The sequence below is a fragment of the Eubalaena glacialis genome, chromosome 7 (genome assembly GCF_028564815.1).
Source record: "Eubalaena glacialis isolate mEubGla1 chromosome 7, mEubGla1.1.hap2.+ XY, whole genome shotgun sequence".
NCBI classification, from domain to species: Eukaryota; Metazoa; Chordata; class Mammalia; order Artiodactyla; family Balaenidae; genus Eubalaena; species Eubalaena glacialis.
The window spans coordinates 24,110,145-24,136,692 of NC_083722.1; the positions used below are offsets into that span (position 1 = coordinate 24,110,145).

Here is a 26,548-nt window from a genome sequence, read left to right on the forward strand (position 1 = left end):
CCAGCAGCATTAAACGCACTTTGGTGTCTCATTAGCTTTCATGGTAATAGGACAGCAAGCACTCATAGGTACAGTATAAGCAAAAGGCTGTGATAGGTAGGCCATTTAGGTAGGGGAATGTTCAGGAAACACGTGTAGTCTAATTGAGGTAATGATATAGTTTATACCAAGGAGAGTAGCAGCAGATAATGCCGGGATGGGTTGGATTCTTGGCTGGGGTAATGAGAGTAACAGGGCTTGGATGAATTTAGCACCCCTTTCCCATTCTCCAGCCCCCTTCCCAAAACACACAGAACCAGAATTTGCGTCATAAATTTTATTCCCGATGCGGGACAGATTCCTTCCATCCCCAAAATGAATCACGTGCTACCCTGGAGAGATCTGGGAGACTTTCCCACCATCTCCAGGGAAGAAGTGAGAAAGGCAGGTGCTGGGGACAGGGAAGGCTTCGCAGTTCCCCAGCCTACTTTTCCTCCCCTTCTCAACAAAGGATAGCTGCTCCCTACTATTATTCCTCTCATCCACATCCCTTAAAAAAAAAAAAAAAAAAAAAAAAAGCCTTTGCTATATAGAAACAAACACCACCTCAAGTATGGGAGGGAGGCCTCCCGGGCTGGGACGTGAGGTTAAGGGTCACCAATGGAAGGAGGGGAAAGGGAGGAGGAACCATCACTGCTTCTGCTGCAGGGCCTCCTTCCTTGCTGCATCCTGTAGCAACTGTGTGTCGACCTCATCTGCTGGCAACTGCACATAGCGAACTACTGAGCCCCGGATGAAGCAGTTCTTCACTGATAACTAGACAAAGATAGACAAATGTGAAAACACCCTTAAAAAATGTCCTCTATCCACCCAGGGACCTCCTGCTTTGAGAGGTGTTTCCTCTTCTCTACCATCCACAACTCACCATGTGAGGGTATTTCTCAGGGTCTGTGACACTGATGTCAGTTAGTTTGATGTTGAGATACTAAGAAAAGAAGATGAACACCATCATTAGAACTAGAGACAAGATGAATGTACGCAGCCCTTAACCTCTCCCATCTCCTTCCCCAAGACCCCATTCAGGGCCCTTATTATATTCTCACCTGATCCACAGAATGGAGGGTTCCACAGATGCTGTCAGGGGCAGAGAGAGGGTAAAACCCAATTAGTTTATACCAAAGTCAACATAGAGGTGACTGCAGAGCAGGGATAAGAGCATGGTTGGGGGAAATAAAGGACTTGAGGAAACCAGAAAAGGCAGAACCAAAAAGGGATATGTCTAAGCTCTGGACTAGGAAAGAAGGTGCTTCCAGAGCAGTGCGTTATTTTAGACCTCTGAAATAACCTCTCCTCTCCCTAAACCAGCTCACTCTTAGTAGCTACTATTAAACAACTGGTATGTGCTAGACCTGTATTCTGCGTATTTGTAATCTTTACAGCCACTTCATAAGGTAGCTATTAACCATCCAGGGGCTCAGAAACGGTTTATAACTTGCCCAAGTTTAGAACAAACAGAGACTTTGGTTCAGGCCTGTCCAACCCCCAGAACCACCAGCTATTTTCAAATACTATTGCTTTGGAACCAGAGCCTCATATGTAAAGTAGGTAAAGTAGGTAGCTAGCAGTGTTCTTGATGATGCAGGCACAGGGATGTCCTCTCCCTTCCTCAATCCTTGAGCCCCCTGCAATGTTAAAGAGGAATGCTATCTAAACACCAGTGCTCCAAGCCATGCTACCTCTCCCAATCCTTTAATTTCTGCCAATAGTTTCAACATGAAGTCTCACAACCTCAAATCCTGTAAGTTGTACTTCTCCACCCTCCATGTCCCATGAATCCCTATGGTTTGCTGATGTCTAACATTTCTGTAATTCTCTTTGTAGTATAATTTCTACAAACCAAGGTCTAATGACTTTACAGCTCAATCCAGGCCAGCCTCCAACCTGGCTGCCTTCATCCTAACCATTCTGCATGTCATCACCAGATTGTAAGTTCCTTAGAACTGGTTCTCAAATACTGATGTGAGCTCAAAGGTTTCATGAGTCCATGACAAAAGAGGAAACGCAGGCTAGTGTAGTATGTATATGGTGTGCTGAAGGTTGTCACTGGTTTCCTCCTAAGAATAACTGCTCTTTAATTGCCCTTCCTTTTTTTTTGTATTAAAAAAAATGATTGTTAATAAATGGCAGTTTTAAAAATATCCTTACCTTGCCAAAATTCAAGTTGTCAGTTCTCTGTTGGCCCTAATTTTTGTAAAATTCTAAGTGTCTGAAATCCAGTGTCTGAGACCAACTGCCTCAGTGGTGGTTTTACCACATCCCTGGCTGCTCAAAAACTTTTGACAGCGCCCTATCACCAACTGCAGCAATGCAATAACTTTCAGGAATTGCATAAGGTGGTAACATTTCATTCAGTCCCTTTAGAATGAGATATTTAGGACAAAAGTGGTCTGACAACCAGCACAAGAGAAAGAGCTCTTCTCCCAACCCACTGGATTACCTTCAAATCTTTTAAGTCCTTGCTTTAGGATCTGGGGCTATAACGTAACAGTTATTCTTGCCATGTGGAAGACCCAGGAAGAAGAGGAAAATCAAAAAACAAGTCATCTCACAGAATTGCTGAGGGTAGTTGTGCTTTCCACACTTGTCTCTATATGGACCCAATCTATCAATATATGCCATCAATACCACATGCATTGTCAGTGCCATAAATCGAAACCTCTGATCTAAAAGGCAAATCCCTTGCCTCACCGTTCCCTGCCATGTCAGTGCCTCCCCCACTAAGAAATTATCTCACATAGAAATGAAGAAGAAACCGTTGGGGAGAGAATACATTCATTCAAACTTTCTAAAGGACAATCAGGTAATATGTATCAATATTTTAAATGTACATTTCATTTAAAGGATTTTTTCCTAATGAAATGAGATGTATACAAAGATGTATGCATGAGGATGTTCAGGGCAGTATCATTTATAAAAGCAAATAATTGGAAACAGCCTAAGTGTCCAACAGCAAGGTCTTGGTTAAATTAGTTCTAGCCAGCTAAGAAAAATGCCATTCAGACATTAAGAATGTTAAAACGTTAAACATCAACTTTATTGACATGGAAAATATCCGCAACATACCATTAGGTGAAAGCAAGTTTCACAATTGCATAGAAACTATGACCCTGTTTTTAATTTTTAAAAAGGGGTCGGGGGGCAGACAGAATGGGATTTAAGTTCTGGCTTTGTCTTTTAGTAGTTGTGTAGACTTAACCAAGTTTCTTAACCTATCCAAGCTTCAGTTTCCTCATGTGTAAAACAGGAACAATAGTATATGTCATTTAGAGGTGTTCTGAGAATTAAATGAGTTAACAAATGTAAAGTATTCAGAGTAGTTCTTAGTCTATAGGAGGTTCTCAAATGTTGGCTATTTTTTTTCCTTCAGCACACATTTATTAAGCACCTACTATATATTGATACCAGGCCTGTGCTAGACGTTAGTTACACAGTGGTGAGCTTAAACATGGTCTTGGCCCTGTAGGAAAGATAGATCCTAAACAGTAAATACATTTCTATGAAATCACAATTTGAGAAGCACCCACTAAGAAGAAAAAAAGACTCTTTGACAGAAGAGTCTATTTGGCTAGGGACTTCCCTGGAGGTCCAGTGGTTTAAGACTCCGTGCTTCCAATGCAGGGGGCACAGGATCAATCCCTGGTGGGGGAACTAAGATACCACATGCTGCGTGGCGCGGCCAAAAAGAAAACAAAAGGAAGCGTCTACTTGGCTAGAAGAAGAAGAACCAGGAAAGTCCAAGGATACAGCATTTAATCCAACTCCTGAAAAATGACTAGAAGCTAATGATACAAGGGGATAGGGGATGTAACAGCAGTACAGACAGAAGGGGCTGCATGGGTCTTCTGTTTATCTTTTATATTTTCTTCAACAAAAGGGAGATTATGCCACATATACTATTCTGCAACAGCTTTCCATAGTAATACATCTCATTTCTATGTGACAGCTATATTATATGGAAATACCACAATCTAACCCATTCCCTATTTATGGCTATTTTTTCCCCCAACTTTTGGCTATTACAAAAAAAAAAAAAATCTACCAACATCTTTGTACATACATCTTTACTTGAGGAACCGATACTTACATTTCTATGAGTTGGGTCAAAGGAGTATATAATCAGAAAAACAAAACTACGTTTTGTAAAAAATGTTATTGATGCGTCTGCCCTGTCTTCTCTCTAGTACTTACTACTTACACTTCTTTGTATTTTTTTCCAATACAAGATACAACTCCTCAGCTAATCTGTAAGCTTGAGGCACGAGTCATTTATTTCTTTTGTATCCCGCGCACCTTGCCTAGCCCTCAAATACTTGTTAAATTAAAGAGGTTCCAGGGCGCTGGGCACATCCACCCCCTACAGACTTGGCAGAGCAGGTACCTACCTCAGGTCATTCTTGAGTTCCACGACCACATCCTTGCCCACAAGGGACTTGAAAAAGGAATAGAAGAGCTATTGGGCGAGAGGGGGAAAACCATCATATGGGAAAGGACATGGTAAGAGGCGTGTCCCCCTGCCAGTATTACCAAATACTGGTATTGGGATCCCCGCCACATTTCTGGCAGTTCTCAAAACTTCACAGGAAGGAACACTCGGATGAACAGCAGGAGCCCAGATGATGATGCACACTACCTCGAGCCCCTGACATAAAGCCCCAGAGAGAGGCTCTGCGCTACACACCTCGGGCTCGTCTCTCAACGGACGACCTCTCCTAGGGTCCTGTCCACGCCTCCCAGAGAACTGTAGAAAGTATTCCACCCGCACCCTCCCGGAGCCTGTTCTCCGTCAGGGAAATGATCCTTGAGGTCTAGCTGTTCCTTCTGCTGTCCCCGCCGACTCTCTCTTTTTATTCTTTTTTTCTCATGCGGGGAAATAAAAATCCTATTTGCTTCCAGGTCTCTCCTCAAAGAACTTGAGGCGCACGAACTAAGGATGGAGGGAAAAGTCCTAGGGCCCAACCCCAGCCCAGAAGAACAAAGCCCCCAGAGGGACCCCCGCCCCGCCCCCAACCGTCCCAACCGTCCGCGCTCCCCGAGGGCGCCCCCTTGTGACGTCACGGTACCTACCATGGTGCTTGCGCCGCCGGGCGCCCGCCGGACCGGGAGGGCGAGGGCCGGGGGCAGTAGATCGAGGGCCTGGCGGCAACTGGAACGCCAACCCCCACGTGGGGCGGGAGGGGGTCGCGCAGGCGCAGCGGGAAGCGCCGCGGATTGCTCCGAGGGGTGGAAGACAGCGCCCCGCAGGATCGCGGCTCGGGGAGGGCGGGGGGGGGGATAGAGCCGAGGGGAACGCCAAAGCCGGGAAAGGGGCGGAGCTTCCCGCCTTCCGACTTCCTCCCGGAGTGGCAGGCTCCCACCGCGCAGGCGCGGGCCGCAGCAGCTGTAAGAGCGCCGGGGAGGGTGTCTCACCGCCCCTCAGAGGTTTTTGTTCCCTTCTATGACAATAAGTACAGTTCCAACATGATTTGCTCATACTCTAAAGACACTTCCTACTGCAAACTGCTGGGGAGCTTGTGAAAACCCGTGATGATTTGTACACTTTTCTATGTATGTTACACCTTGATAAAAGTAAAGAAAAAAAAAAATGTTGAGAAGTCCCGGAGATGAGGAGCCTGCGCACAAATCTCGATTTTATCAAAGGTTCCCAATAAAGATATTACTCTCTCGGTCCACATTTCTTTTACGGTTTTGCCTAGGACTGTCCTGTAAAGGACTGAGTAAAACCAAACAGTCTGGCTCGGGGCTAGAAATACCCATTCTAATATTTTCACTTAAAAAATATTTCCCTCAAACAGAAAGGGACACAAATGCAGTTACACAATTACACGTACTTCTATACTCAGGTCCCCAAGGCTTTATAAGTACGCGATATTATGACACAATAGGTGAAAATATTTTTTAAAGGAATAAGATTGTAATAAATCTTCCATTTCTCATCTTGCATAAAAGTACACATTTGTTGGGAGTTTGTTGTAGAAATATTTTCAGCATGTAAAGGACTGTAATAATGAACTCTGTGAGTGCACAGACGCTGGATTTCCTAGGCCCCACCTGTAATTGACATCAGGACATCAAGCAGAAGTTTGGGCCCTCACCACCGCCCCCCTCACCCCAGCTGAACCCTAAGCACAGAAATCAGTCTATCACTGAATATAAGCAGTAACTAATTAGCAACTACTCTAACTGGGGCTAAAGGTGCCTGATGATCAAAAGTTGTTTTCCTTCTTGAAACAATTAGCTCATGAAAATTCAAATACTTTGGCCTTACCAGCTTAATCATTCACAATTAGCTCACAAACAGACCACAGATGGTCTCTCCAGGAGCTCTCCTTTTCCCTACTTTACAAGATACACTCACAGTCTAAAAATACCAGAAGTAATTTGCTTTAGGAACAAATTTACTGAGGGACAGATAACCATCCACACAGGAAGAAGAAAGCTGGGGAGGCTGGAAATAAATAACAGACATTCAAATTCTTCAAATGGTTCAGAGAGAGGCCTAGTTTTCCTAAGAGTCTCAATCCAGAGTCAGAAAGAGAATGTTGGAGTGTGAAAAGATGGTATATGAGACTCCTCTATCAGAATCCAAAAGGGATGGTAACTTAGCTTCAGGTCCAGTCAATTCAGGAATCATAACCATGTTTAAAGATGAGGGGAACAAAATTCATCTTAGAGGCACCCTAGAACCCTCCAGCTCCAGATAAGATTAATCTACTTCTTCAATGGTGGGGCCTGTGGCAGCCCTTCCAGGTGTATACCCTGTTGCACAGGAAGGCCCAGTGCATCCTCCCTGGTAGAGCTTTGTGATGATTGGGTTACACACCTGCTCCAATTCCTTTCTCTTATGATCAAACTCATCTTTCTCAGCCAGTTGATTGGCCTCCAGCCATGAAAGGACCTCACTGCATTTACTCAGTATTTTCTTCTTATCAGACTCATTAATCTTGCCCTGTAGATCTTCATCACTCACAGCACTCTTCATGTTAAAAGCATAGGATTCTAAGGCATTTTTTGCAGCAATTTTCTCTCTCTGGACCTCGTCCTCAGCTTTATATTTCTCAGCATCCAGAACCATGCGCTCGATCTCCTCCTTGCTCAGCCGGCCCTTGTCATTGGTGATGGTGATCTTGTTAGCCTTGCCTGTGCTCTTGTCCATGGCTGTTACATTGAGAATACCGTTAGCATCGATGTCAAAGGTTACCTCGATCTGGGGAACTCCCCTGGGTGCAGGAGGGATTCCACTCAGATCAAAGCGCCCCAGCAGGTTGTTGTCCCGCGTCATGGCCCTCTCGCCCTCGTACACCTGGATCAATACCCCAGGCTGGTTATCTGAGTAGGTGGTGAAGATCTGCGTCTGCTTGGTGGGGATGGTGGAGTTGCGCTTGATCAGGACAGTCATGACACCCCCGGCTGTCTCCAACCCTAAGGACAGGGGAGCCACGTCCAACAAAAGCAGGTCCTGTACCTTTTCAGACTTATCCCCCATCAAAATGGCTGCCTGTACTGCAGCCCCATAGGCAACTGCCTCATCGGGGTTGATGCTCTTGTTGAGATCACGACCATTAAAGTAGTCCTGCAATAGCCTCTGAACCTTAGGGATGCGGGTGGAGCCCCCTACTAAAACAATGTCATGGATTTTAGCCTTATCCATCTTGGCATCCCGAAGAGCCTTCTCCACAGGCTCCAGTGTGCCCCTAAACAGGTCTGCACACAACTCTTCAAACCGGGCTCTGGTGATGGATGTGTAGAAGTCAAAGCCTTCATAAAGTGAATCAATTTCCAAGTTGGCCTGGGTGCTGGACGACAGGGTCCTCTTGGCCCTCTCACAGGCGGTGCGCAGCCGCCTCACGGCCCGCTTGTTCTGGCTGATGTCCTTCTTATGTTTCCTCTTGAATTCTTCCACAAAGTGGCTCACAAGCCTGTTGTCAAAATCCTCTCCACCCAGGTGGGTGTCCCCAGCTGTGGCCTTTACCTCAAAAATCCCATCATCTATGGTCAGGATGGACACATCAAATGTGCCTCCACCCAGATCAAAGATCAGGACATGTCGCTCTCCCTGCCCTGCTTTATCTAAGCCATAGGCAATGGCAGCAGCTGTGGGTTCATTGATAATTCTTAGCACATTGAGACCTGCAATCACGCCTGCATCCTTGGTGGCCTGGCGTTGAGAGTCATTGAAGTACGCTGGCACGGTGATCACAGCACTGGTGACACTGTGGCCCAAAAAAGCCTCAGCAGTCTCCTTCATCTTAGTCAGTACCATAGAAGAGATTTCCTCAGGGTAGAAAGCTTTTTTCTCCCCTTTGTAGGACACCGTTACCTTGGGCTTGCCTCCTTCATTGATTACTTGGAAAGGCCAAAGTTTCATATCTGATTGCACTACAGGATCGTTAAATTTCCTGCCGATCAGCCGTTTGGCATCAAAGACAGTGTTCTGGGGATTCATGGCTACCTGGTTCTTGGCCGCGTCGCCAATGAGCCGCTCGGTGTCCGTGAAGGCCACGTAGCTGGGGGTGGTGCGGTTGCCCTGGTCGTTGGCGATGATCTCTACTTTGCCGTGCTGGAACACCCCCACGCAGGAGTAGGTGGTGCCCAGGTCGATGCCAATGGCTGTTCCCTTAGCAGCAGCCATGGTTTTCCTAGGCCTGTGGGAAAAGAATGAGATAAAATTTCAGAGAAAACTTTTAATTTTTATTTATTTATTTATTTATTTATTTTTATTTATTTATTTTTAATTGTGGTAAAATACACACAACATGAAATTTACCATCTGAACCATTTTTCAGCATACAGTTCAGTAGTAAGTCCATTCACATTGTTGCCCAACCAATCTACAGAATTTCTTATCTCTCAAAACAAATTCTATACCCATTAAACAATTCCTCATTTCCCCCCTCCTCCAAGCCCTTGGAAACCATTAGCCTACTAGTGGTTTTCCTTTTGGCCTACTTTTTGTGTCTCAGAGTTTGACTACTCTAGGTACCTCACATTAGCGGAATTACACACTACTTTTCTTTTTGTAACTGGCTTATTTAACTTAGCATAATATCCTAGAAGTTCATCTATTTTACAGCATGTGTCAGAATTTCCTTTTTACGGCTGAATAATTTTCATTGTATGTATATACCACATTTCTTTATTCATTCCTTCTGTGGCACTTGGGCTGCTTCCACCTTATGGCTATTGTGAATAATCCTGCCACATACTGTGTGTGCAAACATCTCTTCCAGACAAGGTTATGTACAAGGTAGAAGAACTCCTAGCCAACCGGAAGTGGGAGGACAGCGTCATAATGCTGTTTTCAATTTCTCACAGGGCCAGACTCAACTGTCCTGTTCCTGTGTCTGTGACTTTTTTTATTCTGGTATTGTACCTGTCTCCTGCTGAACTCTGATTATTTGAAGTTCTGGTCTCCAGAGGAGACATCAGTCACGTGGGTTTAGCAACCCTGCTGATCGCCTTTTACCCTCTATTAGGGATTGGTGGGAGTACATTTGGGCCAGTCTGAAGACGGCTGCTAGGAACCCCATCAAGCCCCCATGAGTTTTCTCAGGTGAGGTGGTGCTCTCTAAGGCTGTCTCTTTCTCTAATCTTCTCCCCAATAAAACACCTGTTATCTGGAGACAATAACAGACCAGCTCCTTCACTTTTTTCTGGCAGCTCTGACCAATCCCAGCCACCTTTGTGGTCCTTAAACGATCCTCCTTCCCTGGCTGGCCCACATCCCCATACCTTAGATTTAAACAAACTAGAGAACTTTCCAGCACTTCCTCAAACAAGGACTTATTCGTCTTGCCTATTCCCAGCCCATTCCAATCAGAGTACTCGTGGATCACCTAGTGTCCCGCCGCCTTCGATGCAGTTTGATACGGTTCGTTTTGCAGAGCGTCTGTAACCTGGGGCTCCCTCAATATCCAAACTGCGCAGCCGGTGTCCCCCCACCCCCCACCCGCCCTGCCCTACAACTTTGAGCCGGGCCCAGACCTGTCGTCCAGACTCCCAACTAGCCCATGAGGTCAGACGCAGCATCTCCATTGTAACGCAACTGCGTGGAGGACGTCAACGCCCCCGCCCCCCCCACCGGACCCGCCAGCTCCTCCCACTCCTTCCCCACCCACTGCCCGCTCCCCGAGCCAGTGCCAGCCAGAAAGCCACAGAAGAGTCTGGAGAGTTCTGGGAGCAGCAACGCTCAGGGCGCTGATTGGTCCCAGAAAACCAGGGGGCAGGACCTGAGGAGAAACCCCTGGAATATTCCCGACCTGGCAGCCGCACTGAGCTCGGTGATTGGCTGAGGAGGGAAAAGGCGGAGCTTGATGAAAAACCATAAACACAGAGCCGCCCTCAGAGAAACGGCAAGCCTGGAGAGAGCTGCTAGGATTGGTGTGGTTGGTGAGCGCAGCTTCCGCAGACACACTATCTGCGAGGACCACCCCGAGCGGCACCGGCGCGTTCAGTTTTCGGATTCCGAAAGGAACGAGCTCCTCGTCGCTGAACTCGTTGGCCGTTTTCAGGTCTGAAGTTCGTTGCGGAGCCGAGAGGGCAGGACACCGGCATGGCGAAAAGCACGGCCATTGGCATCGATCTGGGCACCACCTACTCCTGCGTGGGGGTGTTCCAGCACGGCAAAGTAGAGATCATCGCCAACGATCAGGGCAACCGCACCACCCCCAGCTACGTGGCCTTCACGGACACCGAGCGGCTCATCGGCGACGCGGCCAAGAACCAGGTGGCGCTGAACCCACAGAACACCGTGTTTGACGCGAAGCGGCTGATCGGCCGCAAGTTTGGCGACCCTGTGGTGCAGTCGGACATGAAGCACTGGCCTTTCCGGGTGATCAACGACGGTGACAAGCCCAAGGTGCAGGTGAGCTACAAGGGGGAGACCAAGGCGTTCTACCCCGAGGAGATCTCGTCGATGGTGCTAACCAAGATGAAGGAGATCGCCGAGGCGTACCTGGGCCACCCGGTGAGCAACGCGGTGATCACTGTGCCGGCCTACTTCAACGACTCGCAGCGCCAGGCCACCAAGGATGCGGGGGTGATCGCGGGGCTGAACGTGCTGAGGATCATCAACGAGCCCACGGCTGCCGCCATCGCCTACGGCCTGGACCGGACAGGCAAGGGGGAGCGCAACGTGCTCATCTTTGACCTGGGCGGGGGCACGTTCGACGTGTCCATCCTGACGATCGACGACGGCATCTTCGAGGTGAAGGCCACGGCCGGGGACACCCACCTGGGTGGGGAGGACTTCGACAACAGGCTGGTGAACCACTTCGTGGAGGAGTTCAAGAGGAAGCACAAGAAGGACATCAGCCAGAACAAGCGGGCCGTGAGGCGACTGCGCACCGCCTGCGAGAGGGCCAAGAGGACCCTGTCGTCCAGCACCCAGGCCAGCCTGGAGATCGATTCCCTGTTCGAGGGCATCGACTTCTACACGTCCATCACCAGGGCGCGGTTCGAAGAGCTGTGCTCGGACCTGTTCCGGAGCACCCTGGAGCCCGTGGAGAAGGCTCTGCGCGACGCCAAGCTGGACAAGGCTCAGATCCAAGACCTGGTCCTGGTGGGGGGCTCCACCCGCATCCCCAAGGTGCAGAAGCTGCTGCAGGACTTTTTCAACGGGCGCGACCTCAACAAGAGCATCAACCCTGACGAGGCGGTGGCCTATGGGGCGGCGGTGCAGGCAGCCATCCTGATGGGAGACAAGTCTGAGAACGTGCAGGACCTGCTGCTGCTGGACGTGGCTCCCCTGTCGCTGGGGCTGGAGACGGCTGGGGGCGTGATGACTGCCCTGATCAAGCGCAACTCCACCATCCCCACCAAGCAGACGCAGATCTTCACCACCTATTCGGACAACCAGCCCGGCGTGCTGATCCAGGTGTACGAGGGCGAGAGGGCCATGACGCGGGACAACAACCTGCTGGGGCGCTTCGAGCTGAGCGGCATCCCACCGGCCCCCAGGGGAGTGCCCCAGATCGAGGTGACCTTCGACATCGACGCCAATGGCATCCTGAACGTCACGGCCATGGACAAGAGCACGGGCAAGGCCAACAAGATCACCATCACCAACGACAAGGGCCGGCTGAGCAAGGAGGAGATCGAGCGCATGGTGCAGGAGGCAGAGAAGTACAAAGCCGAGGACGAGGTCCAGCGCGAGAGGGTGTCTGCCAAGAACGCCCTGGAGTCGTACGCCTTCAACATGAAGAGCGCCGTGGAGGATGAGGGGCTGAAGGGCAAGATCAGCGAGGCCGACAAGAAGAAGGTGCTGGACAAGTGCCAGGAGGTGATTTCCTGGCTGGACGCCAACACTTTGGCCGAGAAGGACGAGTTTGAGCACAAGAGGAAGGAGCTGGAGCAGGTGTGTAACCCCATTATCAGCGGACTGTACCAGGGGGCGGGTGGCCCCGGGGCTGGCGGCTTTGGGGCCCAGGCCCCTAAAGGGGGCTCTGGGTCTGGCCCCACCATTGAGGAGGTGGATTAGGAATCTTTCCCCAGATCGTTCATGTTTATGGAGACAGTTGGGATCCAAGATTTTGCATTGCCTTATGTATCTGCCTTTCATCAGCTATCAGCTATGCAAGTTCTTTGCAAAGTTGAACTGTGCCTCTTGGTGAAGTTACGAACTCTTTTTCAGCGTGTGAGTGTAGAGATGAATGTATACTGCCATCTTTTGTCAATTTTCCGCTTTGTAACACTCATGCCTTAGTTTGGCTTTTCCCCCCCCCTTTTTAACCGATTACTTCAAAGTAAATAAACTCAAAAGAATTCGAGTGATGTCTGTCTCTGTTTTATTTTGAGGGCAGAAGGGTCTGCATAGGTTCTCTTTCTTACAGAGTCTAAAATTGAATGGCAATTTGCCTCTTAGATAAGGTCAGGGATCTGGAAAGTAAGGATATGTATTGTATCGTGACACACGTCTTTTAGGCAAATAGTACTCTTGGGAGATACAAAACTGTGAATTTGAATGCTTTGGGTTTGGTGGGTCCAGAAAAAATAAGAGGTATGGTCATGGTGGCCTCAAGGTGGCTGAGGGGGTAGAGGCTTTAAGGGTGGCCTCAAAATGAGCTTGTGCGTGGGAGTGTTCTGGAGAAGCAGCCAAATAGGAGAGGCAGTTGGATTGGAAGGTCATGGCTCCTGCTTCCTGTGAGTACACGTGATATGTTAGAGCCCTGTTACTTAATCTGGATTCAGCATGAAAGAGAGGCTAAATTGGCAGTGAGGAGATGTGAGTTCAAGCACTGGCTTGACTAGTTATGCATGAATGCATTCTCCGCCGTGATCCCTAGTTCTCATATTTTAAAATGGAAGGGTTTGGCCTCATGCCTCAATCTATATTTCTTATTTCTGAAAGAATGCTGAGATAAAAATGCCACATTTCCAGCAGTGGTTACCTACATTTTAAGTATCCCAGTGAGTACCTTAGGCAGGTGTCATAGTTTCATGCCCCAGCAGGGGGACCCCAGTATTTCAGTGCTCTTACCTACCGGGCACTGTACAGGGGCCTTTTAGGTGTTTATGAATTCTCATTCCACTGCACTGAGTATAGGTGGTGTTTGACTTCCACAGGTGAACATATGGGGAGACTTAAAAGTTACTGGCTTAACTAAAATTTATTTCAAGGTTAAAAAAATCAGTTCAGCAAAGATGTTGAACCTGGATTCCAACTCTGGGTTTATTGGTTTTTGCCCTGCTGCCCCAAGTCCACAGGGCTTTGTGTGTGCATGTCTGGTTCTGGGTTATGTTTCTACTCTGGGTTTCACAATCAGTATTCTTTCTGCTTTTACTCTGTATGATCGAAACAATTATGTCAGATAAACAATAGGGTTGATGACAGAGGTTTAGTATTTGTTAATTTAGAAGAGTGATAGAAAAAACTTGCAGCCCTGTACCAGGAAGACTTACCACAGACATGCTTCCCCTTGAGATGCTTCATACCCTAGCTGCTAGCATCCTAGAAGTAATCTCCACAGCCTCTTTGTTGGAAAAGGCCGGGCACAATCCTCAAGGCTTGGGGAGTGAGCCCTTTTAAAAATCAGTTGTGTCTGGGGTTTACAAAGATTTTGGAACTAGGCAGCGGTGGTGATTGCACAACATGGGAATGGGCTAGGTACCACTAAATTGTACACTTTAAAATGGTTCATTTTGTTATGTGAATTTACTTCGCCAAAAGCAGAAAAAAAAAATTGTGTCAACATTCTATAAAAGCACTTCGTGAGTTTGTATACCTCAAGGCCCACCAAACCTTTCACTAAATAATTGCCTTTGAAGAAAATCCAATATTATGGGAATAACATGTATAGGTAGACCCTGCCCTGTAAGTTTGGAAATGGAAATGCTTAGACTTACAGGCCAGTTTGTAAAGACACGTTTAATCCTCAGGGTAGTTGAACTGTAGCGCTGTGGAGTCTAGCCACAATGTAAGTCAACCTTCATGGGGGTATGCATTTGCTACAGGACCTCCTCTACCCCATAGAGCTGCAGTAGCATTTGTGACTGTCATCTGCACACAACACAGTAACTCTTCAAGCAGCCACTACCACTACTTTAGGGGGAGGTAGCAAGGGATGGGGAGGGTGGGTGGAAAAGGGCGGAGATTGGGAAGGACCTAAGAAACACCTTTGATAAGAGAGGTTAGGGAAATCTCCAGAAATTACCTTGGAGAAAATGAGTTCCTATGGCTAAATCAGTTAAGGTTATTGAGGGTGTTTTATTGATACTAGGAAGTCAATATGTTATTGCCTTGATAACATATACCCTTGCACGGAGTACTTTGAAAATAATCACTTTTTAAGTTCCAGATGAAGCTGAGGGAATTGCAGAACTAGCAAAGAGAATGCAATGCCATCCCTGGAAAAAGCGGTGTTTTGGGTAGCAGCAGGAATTTTGGGGGAGAGGAGGTGCATCGAGATAATCGTAGATGAGGAAAGAATTTTTAAAATCTAATACCTTCCCTAATTCCAATCTCACCTGTCTCCCTATGCCAGCCCTCAGAAGGCAGGTGGCTATGGTAATACGACTAATTTTATGTCTTTTAAATCCAAGATATTGTGTGATTAGTAATATACATACTGTTATTCCTGGTGTTTAACAGGGTTCTGTCATCAAAAATGAAGAAAAGATACCAAAACAACAAAAACGTTTATAAATGTGAGAGAAGTGGGCAAAAGCATGGGCTTTCAGTTAAAAGAGGTTGTTTCAGGTGAAAAACCAATATTGGCGATTTCTGAGGGGGAGATCCTCACGCTAGGAATAAGAAACGGTGACTGTCATCATACTTTACTCCAACTGATCACCTTAAATCCGTCCCCGAGGGTCACCCGTAAAGTATCCAGTGCAGTTCTGTGACACAGAGCAACCCCACCAGCCCCCTCACCCTCTCCTAGCTCCAGCTCATTTAGAGACGTTAAGGGGTCACGTAGCGCCGCGAATTCGGGATGCCGAGGTCAACCCGCCCCACCCCTGCGGGCCCCTGTCCAGCCCAGCAGAGGATCGGAGCAGAGGGCACAGCGGGGGAGGGAGGGCACAACGAGGCAAACAGGGTGGGAAGGCGGGGGAGTTCGGAAGACCAGAACCACCCCCGAGGGTCTTAGACCATTTTACCCCTCCAAACGTCTCCACGAGAACCAGGGACTAGAGTCGGGTGGGGAAGCGGCAGAGAGAAGCCAGCAAGCTCCCATCTATGGCCTGTCCCTGCCCAGGGCGGTGGGACCTTCTCCCGTCTGGCCACCCAGTTCATCCGGCTTCCTTGTATCAGTTACGAACTTTTCCAGTGTTTTCATCCAATAAATTAGCGAGTTTGAGTGAAACTCTAAAGGTCTCTCCTTTATTTACTTCTTTAATCCCATTTTGAAAAAACAACCGAAAAACGCCGGCACCAGACAGGCAGCTCCGCGGCCAGCCCTACCGTCAGGCCCCGCCCCGCCCCATTTTATCGGGGTCTTACGGCTTCTGGCTCCTTGCCCCCGCTTCAGGCTGTGCCAAGAACTTTCTGGAGTTCTCTGGGCTCGAAGGCGGGGACTGACTCGTAGGAACAGTCCTCAACAAACAAACTGCCCCACCCAAGTCTCCCTACCCCCCAACCCCACTCTAGTATATCAAGCTTAGTCACGGCTCTACATTTAGTTTCCAGGAGATTCTTTGAACTGGGTGCCAGCCTAGCCTTAGTAACGGGGCCCCCCCTTTCCCCTCATAACAACCGACCAGTCTGGGATGAAGGGAAGAGGAGACGGTTCTGGGAGAAGCTGGAAGGGTGGGGTGGTGGGGGGGCGATGGGGGAGATGGTTGTGAGTCAGAAGCAACAGCCTGGAGGGGAATACCTGCTGGTCACATACCCCCATGGTGCCCAAGATGCGCGCAGAGCCCTGACATTCACTCTTAACTGTCTTCTTCTATGGCCATTTGTTTTCTTTTTTTTAGAGTGAAAGGGTAAGGTCTATGTGCCAGCATTGGGAGGAGTCCATAATAGAAAGTATGAGGACATGTAGGTTCAGTCACCGGTTCTGTAATTATCTGTCTAGGTGACCAGACCAAGCCACTAAACCTCTGATCTTTTGTGCTTATGTTTGAAAATGGAAAGGTTTGGCTGAAGGGCTCTGCCTAAAAATCTTAAAATAGTTTCTATGGTAAACTGAAAGTAATACTATAGTCCTGGTATTAACCCCCAACCTTCAGTAAGAATGATTGAGATATATCAGACCTGAGAGAGTGTGGGACCCCAACAAAAGAAGGGAGAAGGGAGCAAACTTTTGAGCACTACTCTGTCACAGACATTGAACTAAGGCCTTATAAGTATTATCCTTGTAGTTATCATCCTATGAAATAAATATTGTTAATTCTAATTTAGAGATATAGAGACGTGTAATTTAGTTAACTTACAAGTACTTCATTGTGAAAGAAAGAAGAAAAACAGCCTCAACAACGAAGTAGAGTCCAGACGCAAACCCAGGTTTTTTTCCATGCTGCTGGAAATTAGCAGGGTTCCCAGGTCTTTGAAGCCTTTGCCATTTGATGGTTAAAAATGCCTGGCTCTAGGTTTCGTATCAGTTATGTCTTTTGCGTTCTTCTGATAAACCTAGAATTATAATATCTTTGAAAACAAACAGAATTGAGGAGAAAACGATACTGTTTGAAAAACTGTAGGAAAAAGGAGAGAGAAGAAACAAGATCCCGCAGCCTTGCGGGGTTCCCCTCCCCCACACTTCCTGCCGCCGGGGGTCAACTTTCTTGGCACTCTCTCCACCATCCCCCACCCTTAAATTTTACCTGACAGCCCGTCAGGCTTGGGGAACCTGAGCCTTGATCCCTTCCAAACACCAAACCCGATAAAAACCTAATTCCAAAGCTAATCAAACTAAAGTTCTGAAAAATCTCTTGGGGTTCATATAATCTCCTTAGACACCAATTAAACCGGTAACTGAGTTTCTGCATTGGGAAGTGTCCAGTGCAAAAGGAAAGACAAAATTCAGGAGACTCTCCCCTTGTAGGAAATGGAAAAGGAATATAGATGTTTAGGTTTACAGGCCAGTCCACAGAGAGAAACTTAATGCAAAAGGTAGGTCAAATACGATGTGCGGCTGACTGCCCGATTCAAGAAAAACAGCATTTTCGAGTGGCTTTTTTTCTGCTAAGCCAGCAGCCACAAGATTTGAGGCTCTCTCACATCCTCTACCTGCCTGGCAGTGGAGACAGTGATACCCTTTGCTTCAAGCCAACAGAGGAATACAATTGCAAATTTGGAGAGAAGGAAAGAGTGAATCCAGAAGTGCTGCTGGTAGCAGCTGATGGTGAGGAAGCTTCCAGAAGGAGGGGGTGAGGTTAAGGGTCTCTGGAAGTGTTCCTATACTGGGCAGCTAAGATGTAAGCCAGATAATGCATAAAGAAATGGAAAATTCCTTAAGTTTGGCCAGTTTGACTAGATAAAGGAGGTGATTCATTTAGGGAGTCACATCGGAAAGTAAAAAAAGTTATCACCTACCTGCACAGAGAAAGACACACAGGTTTGTTAAAGCAATCTTTTTGCAATATCAGTTTAGATTAGCCTGAGCAAATTATAGAATAAACAAATGAATACCCTTGGATTCCAGGAAAAGGTGTATGGATGGACAGGTGTGTGTGTAAAGAATGCCAATTGAGCAAAAGTGTTCAAAAGCAAGATTTCTTCCCTTCATCAGAAACTGCCTGCTGGGCTTCCCTGGTGGCGCAGTGGTTAAGAATCGACCTGCCAATGCAGAGGACACGGGTTCGAGCCCTGGTCGGGGAAGATCCCACATGCTGCAGAACAACAAAGCCCATACGCCACAACTACTGAGCCTGTGTTCTAGAGCCTGCGAGCCACAACTACTGAGCCCACGTGCCATAACTACTGAAGCCCGCGCGCCTAGAGCCCATGCTCCCAACAACAGAAGCCACCCAATGAGAAGCCCGCGTACCACAACGAAGAGTAGCTCCCCGCAACTAGAGAAAGCCCCTGCTCAGCAACGAAGACCCAACACAGCCATAAATAAATAAATAAATTTATATTTAAAAAAAAAGAGGAATCTGCCTGCCAATGCAGGGGACATGGGTTCATGCCCACATGCCGAGGAGCAACTGAGCCCGTGCGCTACAACTACTGAGCCTGTGTTCTAGAGCCCGTGCTCCACAACGAGAGAAGCCACCACAATGAGAAGCTCGCGCAACACAACAAAGAGTATCCCCTGCTCACCGCAACTAGAGAAAAGCTTGCGCGCAGCGATGAAGACCCAACGCAGCCAAAATAAATAAATAAATAAACAAATAGAAAAAAATCCCCTGCCTCCTCCCACTTCTGCTCTTATGTTTTCTATGCTCAAGACATGTGAGTACAGCAATGAGTCTATTTTTCTGTGGGTTGTGAACCCCGCACTGTTGCTTTAATGTCCCTAACATTTTCATTTTAGGCGCCTAACAAGGGGTCTGGCATTTCACACAAAGGATGAAAAAACAAAGGCCAAAACAAATTACCAAATATAATTGTATCGAAAACAGGAAGGAAGGTAACGCACAGAAAGTTGAAATCCAGGCTAAAAAACTAAATGGAACGGGCTTCCCTGGTGGTGCAGTGGTTGAGCGTCGGCCTGCCAATGCAGGGAACACGGGTTCGAGCCCTGGTCTGGGAAGATCCCACATGCCAAGGAGCAACTGGGCCCGTGAGCCACAACTACTGAGCCTGCGCATCTGGAGCCTGTGCTCCGCAACAGGAGAGGCCGCGGAAGTGAGAGGCCCACGCATCCGCGATGAAGAGTTGCCCCCGCTCGCCACAACTAGAGAAAGCCCTTGTACAGAAACGAAGACCCAACACAGCCAAAACTAAAATAAAAATTAAAAAATTAAAAAAAAAAAACTAAATGGAAGAATTACGTGCACAGCAAAAAATCTGAAGTTTTAAAGGAGCTAGAATCTGGGTCCCGCCAACCTCTCCCACTTTACAGCACCATCCCGACCAGTTTGCTTTCAAGTGAGCCACCTGCCAACCTGCTGTAGCATATGATGCTGTTAAAGAGGAGTAAACATTCCCGCCCCGCCCTCGCAGGCTCACCACCACATCACATTTATTTTAAAGCGGTGGACAGCCTAGAGGCTGCAAGTGACAAGGGAGAAGGCCGAATTCCGGACTCAGATTAATCCTGGCACCACCAATCATCCGAGGCTGAACCAGGAATGAAGAAGGCAGAAAGGAAACAGGGGAGTGGCCCGGACCCCAGGCTGGGAAAGATGAGGAACTGGGAGAAGCCCCAAAGGCCTAATGATAGCTGAATTTCTACAGAGATTTTTTTTCTTCCTCAAGCCCCAGTCCAGCCCGAGGAAAACGGGAGCGGTTCTGGGCGGGGACAGGGGCGCAGTGGATCCAACCCTGCCCTTCCCTCCCCACGCCCCTGACCGAACACGTCCCTTCTAAGGCGTTGGGAACCTTCTCCAATTCAAGAACCGTCTGTTTACCTGATTACTTTTCTTTTGAAAATTCAAATTTTCCCATCCCCAGATATTCCATCCATATAGGGCTAAAGATGACGCCAAAACTATACTGCATTATCTCTTTCCTTGTCCTTCCTATTTTAAAAATATGATGGGAAAAACGCCGGATGGCCAAGGCAATTCTCAGGCAGCCCGGCCCCTCCGCGAACCGGCCCAAACGCGGCTGCTTCCATCAGCGTCAGGCTCCAATCAGCGTCTCTTTGGGCCACAGATACCCCACCCTCTTAGAGACACTCCGGATCTTTCTGTAATTTGGGTCTCCCCGGAATCGTGTACCCCCTAATCCTACTTTAAACAATCAAACTTATTTGAGCCCCACGCACCTCTCACCGCCCTACTTATTACAAGCCTAGTGCTCATCCTTCCGGTCGACATCCAACTACTTGGCAGGCGGCTCGCCAGGGAAACGGAGACTGGGTGGGCGGAGTCAACAACGACTCTTCCCCGCGACTCTCCCCCCTCTCCTTGGGACTCCAGTTTCCTCCAGCGAATCCCAGAAGAGTCTGGAGAGTTCTGGGAGAGGCGGCACCCAGGGGGCTGATTGGTCCCAGAAAACCAGAGGGCAGGACCTGAGGCGAAACCCCTGGAATATTCCCGACCCGGCAGCCCCACTGAGCTCTGTGATTGGCTGAGGAGGGAAAAGGCGGAGCTTGATGAAAAACCATAAACACAGAGCCGCCCTCAGAGAAACGGCAAGCCTGGAGAGAGCTGCTAGGATTGGTGTGGTTGGTGAGCGCAGCTTCCGCAGACACACTATCTGCGAGGACCACCCCGAGCGGCACCGGCGCGTTCAGTTTTCGGATTCCGAAAGGAACGAGCTCCTCGTCGCTGAACTCGTTGGCCGTTTTCAGGTCTGAAATTCGTTGCGGAGCCGAGAGGGCAGGACACCGGCATGGCGAAAAGCACGGCCATTGGCATCGATCTGGGCACCACCTACTCCTGCGTGGGGGTGTTCCAGCACGGCAAAGTAGAGATCATCGCCAACGATCAGGGCAACCGCACCACCCCCAGCTACGTGGCCTTCACGGACACCGAGCGGCTCATCGGCGACGCGGCCAAGAACCAGGTGGCGCTGAACCCACAGAACACCGTGTTTGACGCGAAGCGGCTGATCGGCCGCAAGTTTGGCGACCCTGTGGTGCAGTCGGACATGAAGCACTGGCCTTTCCGGGTGATCAACGACGGTGACAAGCCCAAGGTGCAGGTGAGCTACAAGGGGGAGACCAAGGCGTTCTACCCCGAGGAGATCTCGTCGATGGTGCTAACCAAGATGAAGGAGATCGCCGAGGCGTACCTGGGCCACCCGGTGAGCAACGCGGTGATCACTGTGCCGGCCTACTTCAACGACTCGCAGCGCCAGGCCACCAAGGATGCGGGGGTGATCGCGGGGCTGAACGTGCTGAGGATCATCAACGAGCCCACGGCTGCCGCCATCGCCTACGGCCTGGACCGGACAGGCAAGGGGGAGCGCAACGTGCTCATCTTTGACCTGGGCGGGGGCACGTTCGACGTGTCCATCCTGACGATCGACGACGGCATCTTCGAGGTGAAGGCCACGGCCGGGGACACCCACCTGGGTGGGGAGGACTTCGACAACAGGCTGGTGAACCACTTCGTGGAGGAGTTCAAGAGGAAGCACAAGAAGGACATCAGCCAGAACAAGCGGGCCGTGAGGCGACTGCGCACCGCCTGCGAGAGGGCCAAGAGGACCCTGTCGTCCAGCACCCAGGCCAGCCTGGAGATCGATTCCCTGTTCGAGGGCATCGACTTCTACACGTCCATCACCAGGGCGCGGTTCGAAGAGCTGTGCTCGGACCTGTTCCGGAGCACCCTGGAGCCCGTGGAGAAGGCTCTGCGCGACGCCAAGCTGGACAAGGCTCAGATCCAAGACCTGGTCCTGGTGGGGGGCTCCACCCGCATCCCCAAGGTGCAGAAGCTGCTGCAGGACTTTTTCAACGGGCGCGACCTCAACAAGAGCATCAACCCTGACGAGGCGGTGGCCTATGGGGCGGCGGTGCAGGCAGCCATCCTGATGGGAGACAAGTCTGAGAACGTGCAGGACCTGCTGCTGCTGGACGTGGCTCCCCTGTCGCTGGGGCTGGAGACGGCTGGGGGCGTGATGACTGCCCTGATCAAGCGCAACTCCACCATCCCCACCAAGCAGACGCAGATCTTCACCACCTATTCGGACAACCAGCCCGGCGTGCTGATCCAGGTGTACGAGGGCGAGAGGGCCATGACGCGGGACAACAACCTGCTGGGGCGCTTCGAGCTGAGCGGCATCCCACCGGCCCCCAGGGGAGTGCCCCAGATCGAGGTGACCTTCGACATCGACGCCAATGGCATCCTGAACGTCACGGCCATGGACAAGAGCACGGGCAAGGCCAACAAGATCACCATCACCAACGACAAGGGCCGGCTGAGCAAGGAGGAGATCGAGCGCATGGTGCAGGAGGCAGAGAAGTACAAAGCCGAGGACGAGGTCCAGCGCGAGAGGGTGTCTGCCAAGAACGCCCTGGAGTCGTACGCCTTCAACATGAAGAGCGCCGTGGAGGATGAGGGGCTGAAGGGCAAGATCAGCGAGGCCGACAAGAAGAAGGTGCTGGACAAGTGCCAGGAGGTGATTTCCTGGCTGGATGCCAACACCTTGGCCGAGAAGGACGAGTTTGAGCACAAGAGGAAGGAGCTGGAGCAGGTGTGTAACCCCATCATCAGCGGACTGTACCAGGGGGCGGGTGGCCCCGGGGCTGGCGGCTTTGGGGCCCAGGCCCCTAAAGGGGGCTCTGGGTCTGGCCCCACCATTGAGGAGGTGGATTAGGGGACTTACTATTGTTTCTCTGTATTCCTCTTTGAGACAGAGGAGACCCAAGGACCTTGGTATTTCCCTGTATGTTAGTCCTCTACTATAGCAGTTCATTGTAAGGTTAGCTTTTAACCTTTAATAATTAGCTTGCTTGTCTTTGTTATTTCTGTATGTTATAACCAATGTGTTCACCAGAATGATTTGCGTTTCATGTAAGTTGGTACTGTAAGGGTCGCTTTCCTTTTTTGTTCTTCCCTCTCTCAAATGGATTAACACTGCCACCTTCTGTCCTATTTTTTGCTTTGTAAACATACCAAAACTCATGGAATTAAAAACTTGTATGCTTAAGGAATAAGAATAAAATGTTAAATATGTATTTCTGCTTTTATTTGGGGAGGGATAATAGTCTCTTCTCTGAAATCCATAGACCATGAAAGGGCTGTACTTCTGAAGAGAGTATCAGGAGCTGTGGGTATGGCTGTTTTTGTTGGGACTTTATTGTAGGTGGTAAATCACATCCATGACAGAAAACAAATTCCAAGTGCCCATTTTGATTGGGGTGGGGTTGTTTTAGGTAAAAGTAGGGATGGGAGCTGCAGTAGGGTTTTGGGGAGGAGAAATTGTTGTGGTGTCAAAGGCAGTGTTGAGAGGGGTTCATGGTTCCTTAGGGTCTTGCACTCACTGTGTGCAGAGCTGTTCATTTCTTACTAGACCTGTGAGTCTTCCAGTCTTTTATTTAAGTTATGAATTTAGGGGTGGACAAAACAGTAAAAATGAGATGCAGATTCATACTCTGTTTTATAAATCCCACTTGAGTGACTTAGTGCAAATTATTTAGCCTCTTAGTTTTGGTTGGCTCCTTTCAAAATAAAGCATTTGTCTGAATGGCTTCAGTTAAAAGATCTAGATCACTTGAGCAGAAATGTGCTATAGGCAAGCAACATGTTCAATGAAGGTCACTGGAGTTGCAGTTATTCAACTGAGGGTCTGGGGGAGTGAGATACTGAGAGTTTGGGGGCATGGCAATAAAGAGGAATGGGCCAGGCACTGCACCTGGTTCTCTGAGTCCCTCCTGTAATCCTCAGTAGTTCTCATCACACCACCCTCTAACTTAGGTATTGTAAAGTTTTTTTTTCATAGGTAGCATGTGGAGGTGGTCACTTAAGCTATATCCAGAGCAAAACTAGGGAGGAACAAGTGATGATTTGGGGGCCAGGGTTTTTTCACACTGCCTGAACACTGGGGCTAGCGTGGGTGGTTCCTGTCTGGCTGTAAGTGGTGGTTTTACCTCAGTTTTAACAATCAGTAGCCTTTTTGTTCTTTTCATGGACAGTCTCAAAACAGAAGCAACTTAATAGCACATTTAATTATGAACGAAGAGGAAATAAAAGCTGTGCAGCATAGATCTGGGAAGATGGGGAGATGGGCGTTCCTCCCACACAAGCCCTTCCCTAGGGGCTGCTTCTCACTGGAGCAGTTAAACGTCCTTAACACTTCCTCTAGCCTGATAAATCCCAACCTTGTTCCTTCCAAAAACTGAGCCTGGGAGTATCTACTCCAGAATCAAATTAAAGTTCCCTGTGTTTTATCTTTCAATAAATCCTTCCTCTCTGGGAAATTGAAACATCTTAGGAATGACAAAGTATGGGAAGCCTTGTAAAGGAAAAGCTTGTAAAGGAAATAGTATAGTTTTGGTTCCTGGGCCAATTCTCAAAGGCCGGTCTTACTTACAAGATAGGTGAACTGTAATATTATAGGCTCTAACCATAGCATATAGTATGTGCAGTTTAACTGCTGCAGAAGCAGAAATTGGGGGCTTGCTTAACTTTTAAAAAATTTAACCAGCCAGGCAATAGAGGGAATAAACCTTGTAACTTCAAATCACTGGAGCCATGGTTCTCCAACCCAGTGGTATACTGAGACCATTTGGGAAGCTAAAGAAATACTGATACCGGGCTTCCCTGGTGGCGCAGTGGTTAAGAATCCGTCTGCCAATGCAGGGGACACGGGTTCGAGCCCTTGTCCGGGAAGATACCACATGTTGCAGAGCAACTAAGCCCGTGCGCCACAACTGCTGAGCCTGCACTCTCGAGCCTGGGAGCCACAACTCCTGAAGCCCGCGTGCCTAGAGCCCGTGCTCCACAAGAGAAGCCACCACAATGAGAAGCCCGCGCACCACAACGGAGAGTCGCCCCCACTCACCACAACTAGAAAAAGCCCGCGTGCAGCAACGAAGACCCAACGCAGCCATAAATAAATAAATAAATAAATAAATAAATAAATTTATTAAAAAAAAAAAAAAAGAAAAGAAAAAAGAAATACTGATACCGGTCCCAGAAGAATCAGAGTCTCTGGAAGTAGGCCAAGAAATTGTATAGAATTAAAATTGTCTCAATGTTTCAGCCAAAGTTGAGAAAAAGCCACTGCACCAGAGGCTACTCCTGATTATGTTTTTAGAGGTATGGGGACCCAAGAGAGGCAGGACAGGAAGGTGTCAGTGCTTCCAGGAGCAGCAGCTGGTGGCAAGGGGCTTTCTGCTGTGAACCAGAGCTGGAAGCCTTCCACGGCCTTAAAGGTTGATTCACTGGCAGCAGCAGCGATGATAAAGGTTAGGGAAATCGCCAGCAATGGCTTAACGGGCCAAAGAAGAGAATTCCTGAAGCTGGGCCAACTACTTTCATGAGTCCTCATTAGGGAAATGGTTCTTTAAAAAGCAACATCAGGAAATTCCCTGGTGGCCCAGTGGTTAGGACTCGGCGCTTTCACTGTGGGCCTGGGTTCAGTCCTAAGATCCTGCAAGCGGCGCGGCGCGGCCAATAAAAACAGCCACTTTAGAATATGAGAAGTCACCACCTACCTGTACATATACACTTCCTGGAACTTAAAATCACTTTGCAACATCAACCACAGGCGGAACTCAACCGCTGGGAGCTGAGAAATGTGTCAAATAAACAGACGAATACTATAGGATTCTTGGAAGAGATTATTAAAATAATATTTATTTTGGGCTGCGCCGGGTCTTAGTTGCGGCACATGGGATCTTTGTTGCAGCATGTTTAGTTAAATTCATTAACTTGAGATGTCTGGTTTTCTTTACTTTTTTTAAAAATTTAATTTAATTTATTTTTTATAGAGCAGGTTCTTATTAGTTACCTATTTTATACATATTAGTGTATACATGTCAATCCCAACCTCCCAGTTCATCCCACCACCATCCCCCCCCTGCCACTTTCCCCCCTTGGTGTCCATACATTTGTCCTCTACATCTGTGTCTCTATTTCTGCCCTGCAAACCGGTTCATCTGTACCATTTTTCTAGGTTCCACATATATGCGTTAATATACGATATTTGTTTTTCTCTTTCTGAGTTACTTCACTCTGTATGACAGTCTCTAGATCCATCCACGTCTCTACAAATGACCCAATTTCGTTCCTTTTTATGGCTGAGTAATATTCCATTGTATATCTGTACCACATCTTCCTTATCCATTCGTCTGTCGATGGGCATTTAGGTTGCTTCCATGACCTGGCTATTGTAAATAGTACCGCAATAAACATTCGGGTGCATGTGTCTTTTTGAATTATGGTTTTCTCTGGGTATATGCCCAATAGTGGGATTGCTGGATCATATGGTAAGGCTATTTTTAGTTTTTTAAGGAACCTCCACACTGTTCTCCATAGTGGACATATATACACTACCAAATGTAAAATAGCTAGCTAG

At 48.4% G+C, this 26,548-nt stretch overlaps 4 protein-coding genes across 4 annotated transcripts; 2 read left to right on the forward strand and 2 right to left on the reverse strand.

The window, feature by feature from the left end:
• Nucleotides 1-301: 301 nt before the first annotated feature.
• LSM2 (LSM2 homolog, U6 small nuclear RNA and mRNA degradation associated) lies at nucleotides 302-5,353 on the reverse strand. Its single transcript, XM_061194952.1, has 5 exons — nucleotides 5,104-5,353; nucleotides 4,422-4,489; nucleotides 1,083-1,113; nucleotides 905-964; nucleotides 302-795 (listed from the first exon to the last, which is right to left on the reverse strand). The coding sequence occupies exons 1-5, from the start codon at nucleotides 5,104-5,106 to the stop codon at nucleotides 670-672; spliced, it is 288 nt and encodes a 95-aa protein (XP_061050935.1). The 5' UTR covers nucleotides 5,107-5,353; the 3' UTR covers nucleotides 302-669.
• Nucleotides 5,354-5,521: 168 nt separating this feature from the next.
• On the reverse strand, nucleotides 5,522-8,668 carry LOC133095119 (heat shock 70 kDa protein 1-like). Its single transcript, XM_061196029.1, has 2 exons — nucleotides 6,860-8,668; nucleotides 5,522-5,594 (listed from the first exon to the last, which is right to left on the reverse strand). Exons 1-2 carry the CDS (start codon nucleotides 8,666-8,668, stop codon nucleotides 5,589-5,591), a joined length of 1,815 nt encoding a protein of 604 aa, XP_061052012.1. The 3' UTR covers nucleotides 5,522-5,588.
• A 1,708-nt stretch (nucleotides 8,669-10,376) lies between these two features.
• Nucleotides 10,377-12,803, forward strand: LOC133095120 (heat shock 70 kDa protein 1B). Its single transcript, XM_061196031.1, has one exon. It carries the CDS (start codon nucleotides 10,589-10,591, stop codon nucleotides 12,512-12,514), a length of 1,926 nt encoding a protein of 641 aa, XP_061052014.1. The 5' UTR covers nucleotides 10,377-10,588; the 3' UTR covers nucleotides 12,515-12,803.
• A 7,903-nt stretch (nucleotides 12,804-20,706) lies between these two features.
• Nucleotides 20,707-23,204, forward strand: LOC133095121 (heat shock 70 kDa protein 1B). Its single transcript, XM_061196032.1, has one exon. It carries the CDS (start codon nucleotides 20,918-20,920, stop codon nucleotides 22,841-22,843), a length of 1,926 nt encoding a protein of 641 aa, XP_061052015.1. The 5' UTR covers nucleotides 20,707-20,917; the 3' UTR covers nucleotides 22,844-23,204.
• The last annotated feature ends 3,344 nt before the right edge of the window (nucleotides 23,205-26,548 follow it).